Source organism: Triplophysa rosa, linkage group LG17, assembly GCF_024868665.1.
Source record: "Triplophysa rosa linkage group LG17, Trosa_1v2, whole genome shotgun sequence".
Taxonomy (NCBI): Eukaryota; Metazoa; Chordata; class Actinopteri; order Cypriniformes; family Nemacheilidae; genus Triplophysa; species Triplophysa rosa.
The window spans coordinates 913,236-935,255 of NC_079906.1; the positions used below are offsets into that span (position 1 = coordinate 913,236).

General features: G+C 44.0%; 1 protein-coding gene across 1 annotated transcript in view; it reads right to left on the reverse strand.

Moving 5' to 3' along the window:
• The window catches only part of magi1a (membrane associated guanylate kinase, WW and PDZ domain containing 1a), a 114,109-nt gene extending 102,625 nt beyond the window's left edge, over nucleotides 1–11,484 (reverse strand). Inside the window, 1 exon segment of the mRNA XM_057356995.1 lies at nucleotides 11,299–11,484. Within this exon segment, the coding sequence (XP_057212978.1) occupies nucleotides 11,299–11,484 (186 nt within the window).
• Nucleotides 11,485–22,020: the final 10,536 nt, after the last annotated feature.

The window sequence follows — 22,020 nt, forward strand, 5'->3', positions numbered from 1 at the left end:
ACATTTAGGTTTAGCCAAGTAACAGTTCTTTAGTAACCGAAAATAATACTGGCTGAACATACTTTTAACTTACTAGCTAATGTCATTTACTTGTTATTTCTATTGCTTGTTATTATAAATAATCAACAGGGACTCTATTCTTTGTCTATCAGAACTTAAGTTTGGACCACAAAAGCATGCATGTGCAGTATCGTTTATTATGTTGTTACTTTGAAACTGTCTGTACTTATGTAGTACTTTTTTTACATTTACTCAAGTATTTTACTTAAATATTTTCGTTGATTATAAGTAGAACGTAATAGATGTTTTTAAAAGGAAAAGTTCACCCAAAAATTCTGTCATGAATTACTCACTCTCTTGTTTCAAACTTTTTTCCTACTATGGTAGTCAATGGGGTCCAAGAACTGTTTGGTTACAAGCCTTTATCCAAATATATTTCTCTGTGTTAAATCAAACAAAGAAATTGATACAGATTTGGAACAACTCAAAGATGAGTAAATGTTGACAGAATTTGTATTTTTGGGTGAACTATCCCTTTAATTTACCTACAGTAAGTATGAAAAGTAAAAATAATACTATGTATTAATGAATTGTAGTGGCGTAAAATGTATGATATATGTTACATAATAATACTTCTAGTATTATTACTAAGTATAGATACTTCTACTTGAGTAGAAAAATGAACTTGAGTAGAGTAAAATAAAATAGAGTAAAAAAACTTACTGTACTGTCCACCTCTGCATAAAATACAGAAAACAAATGAATTCAGGACACCTTAGCAACCACATAGCAACATTCTATCAACAAATCAGTGTTTAACCAGCAAGTTCCCCTCTCCTTTTGTGCGAACATATAAAACTATGTATTCGTTGCTGATACTATAATTAATATTATATTATACTATTATTATAACACTTGATTAATTTCCTAACCAAGGCACAAGGAAACAAAGTCATGTGCACATGCTCACTCATTCTGAGGAGAGGTGTGGTGAAATATGAACCCCTACCATCTGGCTGCTGTTACTAGTTCTGGTAGCAACTCATTGTCTGTCCAAACATAGCCAAACATCTGTTGCTCTTATGCTGCCTTCATGTGCTCTCAGAAAGAATTATGAGAAATATGAGATTCCTAGGTAAAAAATTGCACATGAACGCCCTATGTTGTGTTTCCCATTGGGAAGTTGGGAAATTGTTTTGATACCTAGTTTCCCGGGATAGGCAGGCCTTAAACTTTAAACATGACGGATGGGAGGAGTTCTGCTGTTGTAGGTATGCTTCATAATTTTTTCGCTACAGCTTCATTGCTTTGTCTTGTCATTAAATCAGTACACATCTACATATAGGAATAAGCATTTGAAGCATGTTGTATGTTTTATACACAGCAAAACTTCCATGTTTCATCAATATTCCAGAATAGTCAGCATGTTGACTATCTAGCAGGGCCGGCGCTACCTATAGGCAGAGCAGGCAGTTGCCTAGGGCTCGGGCTTGGAGATGGGGCCTCCATAACTGTAACGTGTCGCCAACTTTGACGCACATAACATCAAACTACTGCAAGAGTGTTTCGAAAACATATATGCAGCAGTCTACTTGAGTCTTGGCGCTGCATGTGAGGACAGGTGCGCAGAGCCAAGACTCAAGTAGACTGCTGCATATATGTCCCTGCATACCTCTTTTACAGTCTTTGGTGTTGTTAGTCTTCACTATAGATTATTATTTTTACGCGTTTTAAAACGCTTGCCCATTTAAACTTTCTATCGTTTTCTCAATCGAAGTGCGCGCACATGTAGACGCCAGTTCTCATACAGAACAAGGCTACAAGCAAGTTCTCTATTGTGCCTTTTTGCGCATCTTGTAGATGCCAGTTCTCTTCTCATAAAGCACAAGGCTATACGAGCAAGTTCTCTATAAGCCATGTGCACAAGCGTAGCGACAAACTTCTGCTGTCGCCAGAAGTCTGGATGTCAGTTTCCGGTTTGCTCTCGCACCGCACAAAATGTCAGTGTTTACAAGATGTCTTAAAGATCTGCCAAATATAAGCATTAACGATGTACACATCATTGATGCCTGGTCCCCTGCTCCAATAAGCAAGCGGGACAAAGGATTTAAGCTCTATATACCGAGTTATATCGACAACTACGAGGATAAGTAGTTTAATCTAATGTGGTGTGCCGACAGCTACCGTTAAAATTTTTTAATTTTCTGACTGATTTTGAGTCATTAAAATGGTGCTTTTTCCCATTTTACATATTCAATTATGAACCTGGCATCCTCCATTCTTTCCGACAACAAAGCACCTGAACACACCTTTGCGTATAGTTTGTATAGCCTATAGTTGTATGGTGTTTAGTGATATATGACCGTACATGTCAGCATTTAAGACCCGCGAACCGGACATAAGATCACCGCGATCGCGGGTCTCAAATGTTATAGTTTTCATGATAAATAAACAAACGGTAGACTCCCGGCCAAAATGACCCATCACCAGAAATAATATCAAAACACTTCAAAACAGCCTCCATTCTTCGCAAACGGTGGATAAAACCTTGAAAAATGATATATGAGCCAGCCAAATCACAGAGATGCCGATTACAATTATTACAAATGACTAGAGGTCCCCAGGTAATACTATCAGGGCATATCAAGCGATCTCTAACAAAGCAATAGTGACACATAGTACAAATACGTTTTACTGACATAAGATTGCTGCGCCATTCCTATCGGATCCAATATTGACGGCACAGCACTGCTTTTTAATTTTTGTCTCTCCGCAAAGACTTGTTCAAGGAATCTGTGTTGAAATGAAGCGAACAAATGCTCAATGTTTTCCCCACGTGAGCTGGAACGTCTTTAAAAATGAACTTCAACCACGCATTCCTACTGTCGGAATCCGAAGGAAGGTTATGCAGCGACTGTGTTCTTCCACAACGAGGCACTGCACAATATTTTGCGATCTTTACGGCATGATGCTTACACTCACCCTATCTGGTTCCGTGCAGCTTGTGTTCAGTACTGTCATGCGCGAACCAGTGGGCTGGGCTCGAGAAGTAGGCGTTGATATTCTTCTGTGGAGGAGGTGTTCAACCTAGATAGGTGCATTCCAGAACCTGCCGTTTGCTGAGCCTCGTGTCAATAACAGTTGTTATTTCAGTAACAAGGGCGTTTTCAGGTCTGACACTTACAGGATGTTAGCCCAGATAGCACAGGTACATCTGTAAGATGTCTGCTAAAGATCTGGAGATCTGGAAAACATCTGCTGTGTAAAAACATCTGCTAAACATCTCAGAAAGAGCTGTTTTACATCTATTCTAAATCATACACATCTTACAGACATATTCTATAGGTCTATATGATGTCTGACAGCAGACATCTCCGAGACGTATTGCAGATGAGCAAACTATGTTTTGTATGTCTTGCAGATGTAAATGCAGACATCAAATAGACGTAAGCCAGATGTATGTGTGCTATCAGGGTAGCTAATGTCATTTACTTGCTAATGTCATTTACTCTGTTTTTGGAAATAATCGTACAGCTGTGTACAGCAATCTGTCTTTTATATATGTGATCAAACAAACAAATAATCTTCTAAGATATGAAGTAAGCAATTACTGCTCTATAGGTACTCAAGATTACTATGAGATTGGCCTAAACTGCATGTGTGATACCCCCGCTTTAAAGTTGATGCATGCTTTTTTTATGGCTGCAGTGCAAACATTGCAATAATGTTACTGAAATCCACCTCTCTTGTGATCTTGTCTACAAGCAAACTAGAGCAAAAAATCTCTCCTGAGACTTCGATTAATAGGTTTTGGTTTATTTTAGTTTGCTTAACCCTCTGGTGCTCCTTGTTTGGGGTCACACTCATACTCCTCCTGGTCAAAAGTGACCAAATGGCAAAATCTAGCTTTATTTTTCAGTGAAATAAATGTAATAATTTTCTTTATTATTTCAGAGGTTAAGGTAATTAAACCTTTTTTTGTCAAATGTAAGTAAATGTAATGTATTAATATTATTATTATATTTTTCCTATTCCCATTCATTTTTAGGACCATTAAGCTTTTCTGAATCACATCCATGATTTTTTATTCACTTTGCCAGTATGTAGTTTCGTACCATTCTAATAAAGTCAAACAAAAATTAAAAGTCAAAACCTAAATGTTGTGGTGAAAATGACTAAACACTACCAGAGTGTTAAATGAGTGTACTGCACTAGCAACATGCCATCGTCACATGTCAAATACTGCAATATTTCACTATTGACTATTGACATCTGGGAACAAGAAAGAGATAAACCTTATAAGACTTCTTCTTTATTGTCACTTAGTTTTCATGTCAAGTTTATGCTTTCCATTTAAAGGCTAATCTAGACCCAGACTGGTCATTCAAAACACTGGGATGTTTTCATCTTTTTTCATCTTCACGAGGTGGTGAAGTTCAACTTCCATAGGAATTAATTAAAACGCTTGCTCTGCGCCAGTGGAAACACACCCTGATGCATGCAGTAGCCAAGGCTGGGCCCGGGCAATGGGGGGGGGGGGAGCATTTGGTACACCATGAGAGTGGTTCATACCGTGAGTAATGTATCACATTTTGCCGGTTCAGTTTGGATTTTGTTACTCTCCTGCCAATCCTATAATGTCAATGACTTCAGCGGCCAGCATTCAAATTTTTTATGATAAACAATTACAGTTACATAGGTTCTCGTGGATTAGTGTGTTCATCTTGTGAATACATATTGTAATGGTATTTGGATGCTTCTGGTTCTGCTTCTGTTTAAAGCTTCTGGTTAGTATTTTAAGTTGAGCAAATAAAATCACTCAACAAAGAGGAAATGTTTGCAAATATGTTTAATTAAATCTTTTCTGAAATCCTTTGTAAGGTCATTCAATTATGAAACTGAAACATAGATAACAGAACAGACACTTCTGCAAATTAAATATAAATGAAATATCAATTTTGTTAAGCATTTAAGCTTTCTTGATGTATATCAACATAATGGTCAAGAAATAAAAAGTGAAACTTATAATTTGTGTCCCACTAGCTGTTCGCGATCGCGTTTCCGAGAAAAAAACCTTGTCTGAGGCAGGTTAGCCAGATAAGGTCGGTTAGGTAAGTAAAGTTACGATCAACAACGTGAGTCTAATTATTCAAACACTTCGCCATACGTCGACAACCAAAAAGGAGAAGCACTTCAGGCTATCCGTTTCAAGGTGAACTTTTGCACATAGAGGCATGATGACAGAGGCACTTAACAATGCTCACCCGTAGTGCTGTCGGTTTGCCGAAATTTGAACGTTTTCTTACTAAACACATCAGTATCACTAGGGCTGCAGCTATCGATTATTTTAGTAATCCAGTATTCTACCAATTATTCCATTGATTAATCGAGTATTCGGATAACAAGAACTTTTTCTTTATTAAAGAGCAATACTAAATATACAAGAGAAAATAAGACAGGTCTCTTAAAATGAACTGCTAATTTGTTTCCTTTTAAGAAAAATTTACATATTTATTGCTGAAATTGCATACATTAATATCTCAACTCAACTCAACTTTATTTATATAGCGCTTTTTACGATTTTCATTGTTACAAAGCAGCTGTACATGATACATATTGACTATAAGCAAAACAATTAAAGATGTACCTGTAAAAACAAGAAAAAGGTGAAAACAGAAGACAGACATACCCACATACAAAACACCCCACACACAATATGCACACGTACTAACACACACAGACATAGACACACACACACACACGGACGCGCACGCACACGCATATCTGTGTAAACTAAACTCATTTAGTACATTCCATTGCCATATTACATTCAAAATGCAATATAATACAAATATATAAATAAGAAACAGAAATAAAAACAGAAAGAATAAATTCAAAGGTAAATATTTAACTTCAGCTTATGCGTAATGCATTAGTTTATCTAAATTAGTTTAAATTTTTGACTAAAATGAGAATCACGCGTGTAGCACGTTAAACTGTGCTGTTCATTCACTCAGACACGCAGAACAGCCATGGCATGTTTAAATAACAGGATTCGACGTCCACAAGTCCGAGTAATATGGACTCAAGTTTCACTCGCAAAATAGACTAAAACTAAGTAAAATAGCTGTGCGCCATAACGTCACACAGAAACAAGCACATGACAAACGCACTTCAAACAAACCAGCGGGTCTGTTTAATGCACCTGCCAAACTGTATCGCATGCGTGCTACACTGCTCAAGTTATATGTCGCACTGTACAGCCCTGTCATGCGCACATGTGTTTAAACAGTCACAAAGACCGCTTTCAGCCTTTGGACATAATACGTACTGTGACGCGCGCTAGTCAGACAGGATAAACTTTGCCGGCTTAAGTCCTAAAAGTTCGGTTTAAAGATAAGGATCGTACCAAGCACAATGTTATCTCACCATTCTAACGCACACACACGCTGTTTGTCGCAGTCTCACGATTGTCAGAGCAGAAAGGAAAACCGGTGGATGTTTCTGTAATTTATTCTGCAGCGTCTTCTGTGTTTACATAACATGTCCAGAGATTTGCGGGGTGTGCGTCAGTAACGTTAATCATGGTCCGTGGGGAAACGCGGTGCTCCGTGTGATTTAAATGGATTAAACAAAGGATGATTTTTTGTATTCGAATTACTCGAGTTACTCGAACAATCGTTGCAGCCCTAGTTATCACTTAGTGAAAAATCCCCTTAGTGCAATGAGAGAGGAAGTGACCTTGCTGGCTGAGATTTTAGCGGAAGTATGTCATTGTCCCATGTGCATACCCCATTAAAACACAGATCTTGCTCAGAATAAGCTCAATCACTGGCTGTGTGCAACATGCCTCTTGGGTACTGGAGTTTGTTGCCACTGCATTTCTCACAACAGTTATGTTTCTGGCTCAACACATTCTTCAGAAGCTATTTAACTTGGCATGTCTCAGTAGTTTTTGCCAACACGCACAACATGCACAAAAACAAAACCAAGCAGGTCTGAAGATGGTTGAAACAGGGGAGAATGTGAGTTATTAACACAGACTAGCGCCAAAGACCTCTGCAATGCAGCGACATTCTGGCAAATGCAATAGATCCCTTTGTCGGTTCCAGAGATAGATAAATTGTTTTGTTTTGTTTGAAAAGCATATGGTCATGACCTCTACTATTTGAGCCACAGCAAATGCCCCCACCCCCTTTGCCAGCACTGTCTGTCTGCACAAACCTTTTTCCCTCCTGCCATAAGATTGCTGGATCTCTCAGTGTCTAGCTTCCTCACACTGCAGCTGCCCTCTTCATCTGTAAATAGAGTCCCTGTGTAGAACTGGGCTGCACACACTGCACAGATGAATTAGATAAGATGTGTGTGTGCGTGGTTGCGTGTGTGTGCGTGCGTGCGTCTATAGTGCATGCATGTGTGTGAGAGAGATTGAAAACGGAGAACACAGCCATCTGTCCTTTGTGAGGTGGATGTAACTGATATTCAGCTCTATAGTTGCTCATTTTCTCTGCTTGGTCACACCACGTCAAAATATTGAATGTAATTGTCTTTATCTGTAATATCACATACATGTCTGAGATGCTCAACCAACAACAGCAAAAGTCTCTTGCAGAAATACCTGCTTCTCAAAAGCCCACTTCTGAAAACACACAAAACTCAGGCATGTGATCAGCCAAGGACAAAAAAGAAGGAAGACTGCACGCACCCTCGCCCAACCCCAATCCCCCCAAAAAGAGTCTTTACTGTTACTTATTAAATGTTACATTATTAAAAACAGGCAACTGTTTGCCTAAAATAGATATTTTTCACTTAGCAACACAAAAACTATTATAATTAGACAGGCCATTTTGGACATATCTGTTCAAATGTTTATTAGTTTAACAGGCAACTAAACAATATTTAATAAAATAGGTTGACGCTTTGTGCAAATATCTTATGCTAATGGGCAATTCCGCGAAAATGTCAACCTAGCCACGAAAAAATTAAGTTTTTACCAGCGGTTTTTACTATGGTAACAGCACAGATTTTAACATTTGGTGGTTCAAATACCCATGTGAGATCTCTCTTCAAATTTGTAAAGCATTTGTTTTATTTTTAGTGCATGATTTTTCATAGTCAGGTAAGTGCCATTTTCAGGATTGTCACATCCATAACGCTACATATTCCTCATAAATGGACACATGCAAATGATTATAAAGTAACTATTTTATGTTCTATAAAGAGGCATCCCTTCTCCATTCATTGGGTATTATTGCTTCAGGATTGTGCATTTTATTTGACAGAAATCCTACAAAGTTTATCGTCTCACAAAAACCGCGTCATTTTTTTGTCACATCCATAACGCATGTTTATTTCCCTTTTTTAAATATATATTTTTTTCATAGACTGACATTTTTTGATGTTTAGACTCTATCACAAGTGTTCAGTAAAATATAAACAGATGGTTCAATATAATCATAACAAATTCATTCTCTGAGCATGTTTATGTCACGTCCATAACGCAAAATGTCACGTCCATAATGCTGGAATTGCCCTAATGTCAAATAAGATGGCATTAACAAATGGCACCCCTTGAGTAGTTAGGCCTGCTTCCTTTAATTTGATTGTAATCAGCAATAATTCATTAAACAATGATTGAACACAAAAAGTAAAGAATATTGTGGCCTCAAGAGACTTCAGTACACAGCCACTAGATGGCGCATCTACGTCATTCATTCAGCGTTTTTCCGCATTAATCCACATGTAATAAAGGTATTTGCAAATGTTGCATGTTGCGGTTTTAGTTCATTTAAATGTATGCATTCAGCGCGTTTATATTAGACAGTGACTAGATCGGACATTTGTATAGTTTCAAGCCATTAAATCACGGAATGGCCTATTTTAGTCTCTGTATATAGATAATGTTATAATGTTAAAGCATATCATATAACGTAGACGTCTCAAATTCCAGACTCGGGATTTTCTGTATAAATTACAAAACGCTGTTCAGTTCCCCACTTAATTAAAAATGACACCACACGCTTTTTGGAGTACCAAAACGTGTCTATTTTTCACGGACTCTCTGGATACATAAAGATAACTCCAAAACTTATGAAATGGTCGCTGCATTTATAACAAGCGTGTGCATGACGCAGAGAGCGTAGAGAGGATCCTGTTGGCCGGCTGTATGATGACTACGCGCGCATCCTCAAACCCCCACCCACAATCCCGTCACGAATTAAAATAAATCGAATGTATGCATTTTAAGCGGGTGATCCCAGCGAGGTCAAAAAAATCCGTATTCATACGGAAAAATCACATCCCTGAAAACTATAAGAGTTAACAAAAATTATTGCCAAAGACTTGTACATCTGGGCATTAGTACTGATAAAAAATAAATTCTGTGTGGACTGAATACAATTTTTGTTCAACTGTCATGGGACCTGTAAAGCACTGCATTTCGAATCAATGTAAACATACCTTTGATTTCCACAATCAACATCTGAACCAATGCTAGTATGTTTATACGGCTACAATAGAGTAGAAAACAAACAAGATTTTCCTTTGCGTTTTATAAAAGTACCTTGTACACACGACACCATATCAAAATTGTAAGGTAACATAGATCTGCAAAAACGAGTAAAAACGCTATATTGCGCATGCCAGGCGAATGGATGGCGATGTTACTTTGTAAAGAACGTTCGACACTACGTGCCAAAAGCCTTTTTAATAGCCTTTGTCGGTGTCTTCAGAGTTCACACAGCCGGAGGGACGTAACGATTACCGATAAAAACGCCCAACGGTTAGTATTATCACGAGGCATAGATATTCATCCTCGTCTGCTCCCGTTTATTTGTGATCACAGGACCTTTAGTAAAAAAAATGTGCATGTTGGGGGAAATATAGATATACTAAAACACGTTTACTTCATATTGTATTCATATAATTCTGCTAGCATTAATTTGAATGTTTTTATTTGATGTTTATGACATCAAAAAGTGCTTTTAACAGGTCACATCAATATAAACTTGGTATCAGTAGGCCTACTTTTTGGACATTTCCAGCACATGTTAACAAAACCGTGATAATACAGATAATTTCAGTCACTATAACCGTGATGTGAAAATTTCATACCGATATATCTCTACATGGCCATCGTTTTCAAAAACTTTGAAACACATAAAATGTTTTTCATTTTTAGTTGAAAATGGTCTCATGTAAACGCCTCTTAAAGGCAAAAACTGTTCTCAGTGTTTGACATAACCTGATGCGCCTAATGCAAACAACAATGTCATTTTACAGCTGCCACGGAATTCTGATCATTACTGATCTGTTCCTCAAAGAAAGCTTGTGTATGGTTTTAGAATAGTTTTTATGCATATAAACTCATCTTATGGTGCTTTTGTCATGGCTCTGCTTCCATAGTCATGTTTTTCTTGGTCCTGTAGCAGAGTCATGACAAAGCCTTTGGTTATGTGTGGAGAGAAACATATTATTGTCCTTTTGACAATAATATACGTTCTCTCCAGTGTCTCCTCTCTGTTCCCGCCATCTCGTTTCCTCGTTATCTTTCCCTGAGTGTTTAATTACCCACACCTGCCCCGTGTCGTTATCCTTTGTCTGTCTTCCCTATATAATACCCTCATGTGTCATTGTCCTGTGTCGGTCATTGCGTGTGTATGTGCTGTGTCCTGATGGTCCCTGTGTTGCCTGAGTCTATCGTCCCTGTTTCAGTAAGTGTTTAGTTTAGTCTATGTCAAGTGTTGTTTAGTTTGGTGTTTAGTTAGTTTACGTCCCTTTTACTTATTATTATCCTGTTCTTGTTTACACCCCATCGTGGGTTTTTGTTTTGTCTTTTGTTTATTTAGTTAAATAAAGTCTTGTCTGTTAACCCCTTACTGCCTGCCTGCATTTGGGTTCTTTTGCCACATCCGTGACAGAATGACCGACCTCTATCGAACCCAGCAGGCGGCTCCCAAGGACGGCAAGGCGTCGTCCCCCCGATCCGGCCTGGCCACTTGCTACTGGGGTTCCGCAGGGGAGTTATGGGGATCGGGAGTTCGCCAGAGCATTCTCGGCGGTGGCAGAGGCGACCGGGTTCAGTGATGCGGAGTTGAAGACAATCTTTAACTGCTGCCTCACCCGCGCCTCACACCGTCGGAGAAGAGGCTGCTGGCTCCTCTCGGGTTTGCGGATATGGTCAGGTACGTGGCCAACCGGGATGATCCCGGGAGTGGGTTCCATTTGGAACTTCCGCTCCACGGTCGAGCGTCCCGGGGGGTCTCGTCCTGGCTGCCGCTGCCCGGGGGGATTCAGTACCCTCTGGCTGGAGCTCCACGGTTCCCGGTTCGCCTGGGGCGACGTGGCGAGTGGGGGAGGAAGGACTCGGGGATGACGTCTGGGGGTTCCCCCAACGCTGAATACCTCCGGTCCCCACGGGTCAGCCAAGGATGGCTGCAGACCCGGTGGTGCGGAAAAGGAGGAAGGAGCGTTACGGGGGAACATGCCGTCCAGTGCAGCCGGCCACCAGTCCGGTGCAGCCGGCCACCAGTCCGGTCAACCGGAGATCCGGCCGGTGTTCATTCTGGTGGTCCAGCCGGCGTCCAGTCCGGTGCAGCCGGCGTCCAGTCCGGTGCAGCCGGCGTCCAGTCCGGTGGTCCAGCCGGCGTCCAGTCGGTGCAGCCGGTGTCCAGTCCGGTGTCCAGTCCGGTGTCCAGTCCGGTGTCCAGTCCGGTGATCCAGCCGGCGTCCAGTCCGGTGACCCAGCCGGCGTCCAGTCCGGTGACCCAGCCGGCGTCCAGTCCGGTGACCCAGCCAGCGTCCAGTCCGGTGACCCAGCCGGCGTCCAGTCCGGTGACCCAGCCGGCGTCCAGTCCGGAGATCCAGCCGGCCATCCAGCCAGCCAGTCCAGCCGGTCATCCAGCCGGCGTCCCAGCCGGTCATCCAGCCGGCGTCCCAGCCGGCCATCCAGCCGGCGTCAAGCCCTGTCCAGCCGGCCTTCCAGCCGGTCCCTGGGAGACTCCCAGGGTCAAAGACTGTTCCCCCCAGGACTCCTCCTAAGTCCCCCAGGACTCAGCGCCCTCGAGCGCAGCCGGGGACTGGGACTATTCCCCACCCCCATGGACTGCCCCCTATGGGTCCTTGTTTGGCCCCACCTCCCCTCCCATGTTTGTTGTTTTTGTTGGCTCACCCTAGTCCTGTTGTTGTTTTGTCTTGTCTGCCACTGATTTTGTTTTCCATGGTTTGTCTGTTCATGTCACTGTCTCAGTCTGCCCTGTCTCGTCCGTCTACCCCTTGGTGAGCACCTGGAGGTGCTCATTAAAGGGGGGGCTTCTGTCATGGCTCTGCTTCCATAGTCATGTTTTTCTTGGTCCTGTAGCAGAGTCATGACAAAGCCTTTGGTTATGTGTGGAGAGAAACATATTATTGTCCTTTTGACAATAATATACGTTCTCTCCAGTGTCTTGTCTCTGTTCCCGCCATCTCGTTTCCTCGTTATCTTTCCCTGAGTGTTTAATTACCCACACCTGCCCCGTGTCGTTATCCTTTGTCGGTCTTCCCTATATAATACCCTCATGTGTCATTGTCCTGTGTCGGTCATTGCGTGTGTATGTGCTGTGTCCTGATGGTCCCTGTGTTGCCGGAGTCTATCGTCCCTGTTTCAGTAAGTGTTTAGTTTAGTCTATGTCAAGTGTTGTTTAGTTTGGTGTTTACGTCCCTTTTACTTATTATTATCCTGTTCTTGTTTACACCCCATCGTGGGTTTTTGTTTTGTCTTTTGTTTATTTAGTTAAAGTCTTGTCTGTTAACCCCTTACTGCCTGCCTGCATTTGGGTTCTTTTGCCACATCCGTGACAGCTTTTTGTTACAAGAAAGAGAAGTGTACTATTGTGGTATGTAAGTATCTCCATTTGTGTTTCAATGCAGAAAGTAAATCTGCTTTTATATGGGTCTTTAATGACATTGGTTCAGTAAATGCTGCCAAACTTTTTTTTGATTTATTGATCATGTTTGCCTATAGGTCTTTACAATTTACATTTTTTGTGTTAACCAATTTTACAGCCCTATTGGGAATGTACAGTATGAAGGTAATGTGAAAATGTATAATACCCTTTAATCATAGCTAAGTTATGACACATTGTAATACATTGTGTCACAATGTTTACAAATCATCACTGATCATTTACTAGCTGCTAGCACAGTTATTAATTGACCATATGTGTAACTGAACACAGCTTTTAACAAACCTAAATTCTATTTTGCACAATCATTTTTAAAAAATCAGCAGTATCAAAATGGCTTATTTGAAAACGTAATAACATCGAACCACAAATGTTCACTAATCAAACCACTATCATAAATGGCATCACTACAGCCTTTACAGATCAACACCAAAATTAACTAGGCATATTCTGTATCACATCTAAAACAGAAACACAACCTACAATTCACCAGCATATGTCTAATGTAAAAAAAAAGACCTTTATAAAATCAAAATCACATCTGCCTCATAAATCAGCACAGCTTTTCCTGCCTCATCCAGACACAGACCATCAACACGTAACATCATAACACAACCAAACAAGCTGAATCATACGACAATGCACTCACCACAGCATCACCTTCACTTTTGTATATTCAAAACAGCCTTTGCTGACCCACCTCAGTTGCTTGCTGGAAGCACAGGTTTTGATAAAGCAGGGCAGCCATTTCAAAGCATCAACACTGGGTAATGAGTAAACTAGCACAGCCATTAGCACACCATTAATGTACTCTAAGCTGATCCTGAGATATAGATTATCAGTCTTGATATAGCCAGCACACCGTTTGATGTTAGCTATGCTGCACAGCCACGTCCATTCGCCCAAAATTCTGTGTTTGAATCAAAATGTTTCAAATACAAAATTCACATTTGGTAAAAATAAACCCACTTGCCTTGATGTCAAGCGAATGCACAACACAGTCCTTTCCACTATTCCACAGAAACATAAACAGTCCTGTCCGTTTAAGCGGTAACGTTAATCCTTCCTTTGTGTCAATGGTTGGCATAGAGAAAAGTGTCTAGTATCTCACTCTCTTCACAGAAGAACGCATCTGATACAAATGATATTGCACAGATATACAAAAGAAATAAGAACAACAGTAGCAAGGGAGCACCAAAGAAAACGAATGAAAGAGTAGTGCGGTGGCAGTGGGCTGGCGGACAGTAGACGATTTGAAGAATGAGGGAGCAGAGGAGGTGCAGAAAGAGATCAGATGGGGGAGGGAATGAAAGAGGGGGAGGGTACGCTTAGAAGGATCAGGGATAACTTTGCTTTAGCAGGAAGCAGCAGCTGGGAGAACAGAATGAAAATGAAGAGAGAGAGAGAGAGAGAGAGAGAGAGAGAGAGAGAAAGGGGGAGAGAAAGGCAGACTGACGTTTACTGCACGCCATAACAATATCCATCTGTGGGTGGATGGGGGTAACCTGGAGAAACAAGCACCTGTTAGCTTTTCCCCATGAGAGTGGCCAGAGCCAGCAGGAGTGTAGATGGGGGTGGGGAACGAGACCCAAATAAAGGAGCCAACGCTCCCTCCAGCCATAGAAAAGAAATACAACAAAAGAGGACAAAGACACCCTGATGGTTTTAAACACCCAACATTATGTGTCAAAGAGCGCAGCCTGAGTGTGTCCTCATTTCTATTACGCAAGCCTTGCGGATGTATGTCCTGTGTTCATGCATGTCACATCAACAGCTTTGAAAATGCATATTCACTGTTTATTGCAGAAGCTGGTTACACAGCTGGCATTTAGGCATAACAGTTTAAACACGTAGTAAGCCACATGCCTAGTCAGCATTTACTTGCATAATGGACTCTAAACTTGCTGGTCAGACAGCGTATTGAACACGCACTGCTTTCAACGTTTGTTGCTTAGCTGCACAGCCATGGCCATGCCCCAAATATCTGTGCTTTAATATATCTAGATTTTTGGTCTCAAAATCTTTAATGAACGAGAGCCTCAAACCCAAAGCCTGTATACAGCATTTTTAGGCAACTTAAAGCCTACTAGACAACATGTTGGTTCAAATGATTCTCAAAACTGTGCAGCGTACTAGGTTAAAAGACACACGCAGGGAGTTCATATTTAAAGTCATAATGTCCTCCACCACATAATCAGCCCATAGTGTTTTATTCTTAACATATGCTAATTTGCTGGATGTTCAGCCCTTTGCTGTTTTAGACACCAGCTCTGTTAAGTTCCTTTCTATATGGCTTCCTCTGGTTAGCAATTCAGATGTTGCTGTGTGCCTCCATCTTGTCCTTCATCCTGCTGAATCAACGTTGAGCGCATCCATGCACACACCGAGTGAAAAAGCTGCAGCACTTAAAGGGACAGTACGCAGGAAATAGTGACAAGATGTTTAAGCTTGTGCATAGGTTTCTTTCTTTACCCTCTTTATTTAAAAAGAAAACCTCCGATTATGGTCACTTACAACAAATATGATGAAAAAATACTTTGAGTCTGCAAAACGATAATCCCCCCAAAAAATACACTGTAATTTTATTTGTATATGTATATTATATATTGAACATATTTTTAAAAATGTGGAAGGTGACAATTTAATATTGGCTCAATAATTGACCCTTTGAAAGCCAAATAAAAAACAATATCAAGTAGACAAGATGACACATACCAAGTCACTTATCCCTTTGGCACACTTGACATGATATATGTGAAATGTTCAATGAACCAAAAAGCTTTTAATAACTTTTCATAAGGAGTGTCTCTAGATGCTACAAAACCAAAGTTTTAAACCAAATTCAATATGGCAAACAGGAAGTGTGGTGGAATAAAAAAATGGTATCGCAGGATTCGGAATAAGCCATAATTTCTAATGATGTCCTTCTTTTGACAATACTATATGTGGAATTTATTGTATTGTAGCTGTCGTTCAGAAACCCTAGAAGTCCGAATTCCAATTTTTTTCCAGAAAGTGGAAAAAAACACTGTACTTTTAAATACTGTTGTCAAAGTTGACATCACTTTTTAATACTTTTTATTGGTTAGGTATTTGCAAAACCCTGTGACAAGCATAAAGGGCAACTCATGATGATGATCAATGTGTCGTTGCCACGAATGGGCCCAAAGGGGTATGGCCCGGCAACTAAAGTCACTGTGCCCTCTCACTTTTTGAAATGATAATAAATTACATAAAAAAACTATTTGCCAAATAAATTGGATTAAAACAAGAAGCAATAAGAGCAGAGGTTATAGGGCCTAGTATGAGACCTGTTTTATTTCTCAAACTCAGTTTTTTCTTTTTTAATGAGCGTGTATTATGCCTTTAATGTTTAAAATTTTCTGGACTCTTTTAAAAGGTAAATTCATTTTTGTTAAGCAAAAAGCATGTCTAATAAACCATATATTAACAATTTATTAAAAGTGTTAAGTAAAATGTCATAAAAACGTATAATTCATTATTTGTTAAGGGACTTAACAAAGGGAACGTTTAGTGAGAATGTCATCGCTTTTTTGTCACGACTCAGGTCGGGTCGGGGTAATTGTCTGCATGGGAACGGTCTTGTTTTTGTCGGGCACGTGGAAGCCGTCGACTGACGGCTGACCACGTGCTCGGAGTGTGCGTCATTGTTCCTGCCCTCGTGTCTCCGTTAGGGCTTTCCTTGCACTGGTGTTTTTCCACTCGGCTCTCACACTCCTGTTCTCACTTCCCTCATTAAGCTTGTTTATCCCCGCAATTGCCCCACACCTGTTGACTATTCCATGCTCATCTACTTTCCCTTTATAATCCCTCGATGTCTCTTGTCCTGTGTCTGACCATTGTGTGTATTTCCTACTCAGACTGACCTAGGTGTAGCTGCGGCTCACCTATTGCTTTTCTTGCCTAGTGATTCTTAGCCTTAGCCACAGTCCTAGTCATAGTCCTAGTCCTAGCTCCTCTATCATCATTGCTGTCACTACCGTGCTTCTCTCGACTCAGTTCTTCCTAGCCTTTCCAGTGTTTTTCTCACCACTCTCCTGTCACGTCCCCAGGTCTGCTCTCTGTCTCCGCAGCTCCCGTTGGCGTCCTGACCAGCGGCCTCCCTCCACTACCGGCTTGGCAGCACATCAGGGTCGCAATCTCCACCCAGACCTACCACCTCTCTCTCCTCGTGAGAGTTGGGTCGAGGGAGACCCTCGAACCCAGATGACAGACCTCTTACCCCGGCGGTGGATCCTCGATGCTCTTCGGAGGTCTCAGCCGTTCCGGTGGTGTATCTCTCTGCTTCCCGCTGTTTGGATTAGTGACTGTTGCCTATAACTAATAAAACTTTGTTCTTCCCGCATTTGGGTCTCTCTCAGCTTTGTCGACCATGACAGAACGGTCAGACCAGCATCACGACCCAGCGGGACCGGATCCCTTACACACGGCGCTTCAACAGCAGGGCGTTCTGCTGGGACAGCAGGCGTCGCGCCTCACCGCCGCCACCCAGGAGGTTGGTGCCCTTCACAGGCAAGTGGCCGCGTTGCAGCTTCAGGTTTCGGAACTACTCTGAGGTACCGACGGCGCTGCGGGATCACAGCTTTCTCCACCACGCGGTGCCTCAAGTGAACCAGAACCCCATGCCAACAGCCCCCCTCTTTACGACGGGGATCCCAACTCCTGTCGGGCGTTTCTATTGCAGTGCTCTCTGGTGTTCGCCCTCCAACCACGCCGATATTCGAAAGAGGAGACCAGGATTGCTTTCATACTAACCTTATTGACGTGGAGAGCACGCCAGTGGGAGGCCCAGGACCCTTGTTGCCGTTCCTTTCGAGAGTTCCGGGAGGAGATGACTAGCTTGTTCGATAGGTCGGCTCGTGGTGACAAGGCGGCAGCTCAACTGTCACGTGTTGTCCAGGGAAGAGGCACAATCGCGGACTATGCTATTCGCTTCAAGACATTAGCCGCAGCGTGTGACTGGAATGCAGGGGTGCTATGCGCACGCTTTCTCGACGGCGTTAACCCCAGCATCGCTGATGAGATCGCAGCACTGGATCCCTCACGAGCTTTGGAGGAGTTGATCAACCTCTGCCTCCGAGTTGAGAGCCGGATTAGTGCCCGTCGCCGGTGCCGCTCCTCTCCACACTCCTGGCGACGCAGTGAGTCTAGCCGGGACGCCAACCGGGAGGCCAGTCGGGATGCCAACCCCACCCACCACCCTCAACCGGACTCGGAACCCATGCAGATTGGGCGGTCATGCCTAACACCGGCCCAGAAGCACCAACGACTCATGGACGGGCTTTGTTTTTATTGTGGCAAGGCAGGTCATCTATTTATTCACTGCCCGGCAAAAGCCGACACCCACCCGTAAAACGGAGATTACGGGTGGGCGCCATCTATGAAACCTCTCCGGTCTCACGCACCTTGCTGCCGTTTCACCTCACTTCCGGCCTCACAACCCACTCTGGATTGGCCCTGATCGACTCCGGGGCGGAAGGCAATTTCCTGGACGGGACTACGGCTCGGAAGTGGGGCATCCCTATTCTCCCCATAGATCCGCCGTCACCCACGTCACCTCTCACGTAAGCCTTTTTCTGTTGGGTAATCACTGTGAGAAGATTAGGCTGCACATCCTCGATTCCCCCACTAACCCTCTGGTATTAGGGCATCCGTGGTTGTCACAGCATAATCCTCACATTGATTTGGGTGAACACTTCTGTCTTAGCATGGAGCCCTGCTTGTCATGTGTCTTGTCTTGGTCCTGCTCCCTCTCCTGTCTCTGTGTCTCCTGTGTTGAAGGTTAGTGACGCCGACTTGACCGGGGTCCCGGAGGAATACCATGATCTGCGGTCCGTGTTTAGCAAGTCCCGGCCACATCCCTACCTCCGCATCGGCCCTACGACTGTGCCATTGACCTGCTCCCAGGCACTTCTCCGCCAAAGGGTCGGTTATTTTCCCTTTCGGGTCCTGAAAGAGAGGCCATGGACAAGTATATTCGTGAATCCATTAACGCCGGGCTCATCCGCCCCTCCTCCTCGCCAGCCGGTGCGGGTTTCTTCTTCGTGCAGAAGAAGGACGGCTCCCGTCGCCCCTGTATTGACTATCGAGGTTTGAACGAGATTACTGTTAAGAATAAATACCCCTTGCCTTTAATGTCGTCTGCCTTCGAACTTTTACAGGGAGCTTGGGTCTTCACTAAGTTAGACCTAAGCAACGCCTATCACCTGGTCCGCATTCGCGAGGGGGATGAGTGGAAGACGGCATTTAATACACCATCGGGACATTATGAGTATTTGGTTCTTCCGTTCGGACTGACCAATGCTCCTGCTGTCTTCCAGAGCCTCATCAATGACGTGTTGGGTGAAATGATTAATCGGTTTGTCTTTGTGTACCTGGATGATATCCTTATTTTTTCCCCTTCTCTCCAGGAACACACCCAACATGTCAGAGGGGTTCTCCGGCGCCTTCTCGAGAATCAGTTATTCGTCAAGGCAGAGAAGTGCGAATTCCACTCCGATACCGTTTGTTCCTTGGCCACGTGATTTCTCCCCGAGGTGTGGGACTGGACGACGCCAAGGTTAAGTCTGTCACCACATGGCTCGTTCCCGACTCTCGTAAAGCAATGCAGCAGTTCCTGGGGTTTGCCAACTTTTACAGGCGATTCATCTGGGGTTTTGGCCAGGTGGCCGCACCGCTCAACGAACCGCTCAACGGGACCTCCACCAAGGTCCCGTTCTCCTGGAACTCTCTCTTCTCACCATGACTCGCCAGTCATGATGAGAAGGTGCATCCATACGCTTTGTTTTCACATCGCCTGAGCCCTGCTGAACGGAATTACGATATCGGCAATAGAGAGCTGCTGGTGGTTCGTCTAGCTTTGGGTGAGTGGCGGCACTGGTTGGAAGGATCGATGCAGCCGTTATTGGTCTGGACAGACCATAAGAACTTAGAATATGTCCGTTCAGCCAAGAGATTGAACTCTCGTCAGGCCCGCGGGGCACTGTTTTTCGGCAGGTTCAACTTCACCCTGTTGTACCGGCCAGGTTCCAAGAATGTTAAGCCTGACGCTCTCTCCCGTCTGTTCGAGAGCCCGGGCAGTGAGGAACCGGTCGACTCTATCCTTCCTAGGGATAGAGTGGTCGGGGCTCTTGCCTGGGAGATCGAACAGCGGGTGGTGGAGGCCGGTCACAGGGTGCAAGTGCCGGAAGGGTGCCCAGCAGGTCGGCTGTTCGTTCTTCCTCGGCTGCGCTCGGAGGTCCTCCAGTGGTGTCATTCCTCCAGGCTTGGTCGGCCATCCAGGAGTCAAGGGAACACTGGCGAGCGTACGTCAACGGTTTTGGTGGCCATCGGCCTCCGACGATGTCAGACAGTTCGTGTTGGCTTGCCCGGTCTGCGCTCAGAGCAAGACCTCTCGCCGTCCACCTGCAGGTCTGCTCCGGCCCATTCCCTCTCGACCCTGGTCACACATTGCTCTGGACTTTGTCACTGGCCTTCCCGTCAAGAGGCAATACCGTTGTCCTCACGGTGGTGGACCAGTTCTCCAAGGCGGCCCATTTTATTCCTCTTCCCAAGCTTCCCTCCGCCCGGGAGATGTCCCAACTGATGGTGGACCACGTATTCCGACTCCACGGTCTTCCGGTCGACGTTGTGTCCAATAGGGGTCCTCAGTTCACCTCCCAGTTCTGGAAAGACTTCTGTAGGCAGATCGGGGCCTCTACGAGTCTGTCCTCAGGCTTCCATCCTCAGACCAATGGACAGTGCGAGCGAGCCAATCAGGAACTCGGACGGAGACTCCACTGTCTGACATACAACAATCCCGGCTCCTGGAGCCAACAGCTCTCACGGGTGGAATACGCTCACAACTCCCTTCCTGCGTCATTGTTCCGCCCTCATGTCTCCGTTAGGGCTTTTCCACTGGTGTTTTTCCACTCGGCTCTAACACTCCTGTTCTCACTTCCCTCATTAAGCTTGTTTATCCCCGCAATTGCATCACACCTGTTGACTATTCCTTCCTCATCTACTCTCCCTTTATAATCCCTCGATGTCTCTTGTCTTGTCTCTGACCGTTGTGTGTATTTCCTAATCAGACTGACCTAGGTGTAGTCTGACCTAGGTGTAGCTGCGGCTCAACTATTGCTTTTCTTGCCTAGTGATTCTTAGCTTTAGCCACAGTCCTAGTCCTAGTCCTAGTCCTAGCTCCTCTATCGTCATTGCTGTCACTACCATGCTTCTCTCAACTCAGTTCTTCCTAGCCTTTCTAGTGTTTTTCTCACCACTCTCCTGTCACGTCCCCAGGTCTGCTCTCTGTCTCCGCAGCTCCCGTTGGCATCCCGACCGGCGGCCTCCCTCCACTACCGGCTTGTCAGCAGACACATCAGGGTCGCGATCTCCACCCAGACCTACCACCTCTCTCTCCTCGTGAGAGTTGGGTCGAGGGAGACCCTCGAACCCAGACAACAGACCTCTTACCCCGGCGGTGGATCCTCGACGCTATTCGGAGGTCTCAGCCGTTCCGGTGGTGTATCTCTCTGCTTCCCGTGAATGAGTATTCCCTGGCTGTTTGGATTAGTGACTGTTGCCTATAACTAATAAACCTTTGTTCTTCCTGCATTTGGGTCTCACTCAGCTTTGTCGACCATGACATTTTTAATCATGTCACCACTAAAAATGCTTATTATGTTCCTAGCCTTAGAACCTTCCCCCTGGGGGAAAAACGCTGCAGAGACCACTACCTACCATAGGGAGGAATTAGTGGAGACACCACATGGTCTCACCATCAGGGGAGAACTCATGGGAAAATGTGCGGACTGCAGGTGTTACCCGCAAGGTGGGGGTCCACCTAGGGAGGTCATGGGTTGCCGAGGTGGGAACCATTCATGAGGATACATCAGACGGAACAGCCCACGGAGGGGGGGTTACCACGTCTGGAGCACTAGGTCCGGTTAGAGCCATCTGGGAGATAACTCAACTGTTCCCTGGCCTACGGGGGCAGGGCTGCTCTGCCCAGCCTGTCCCCTGGAAGGGTGCTTAGTGATGGATGGAATGCCTGTTCTTTACCCAGTGGGGGAAAGAGGGG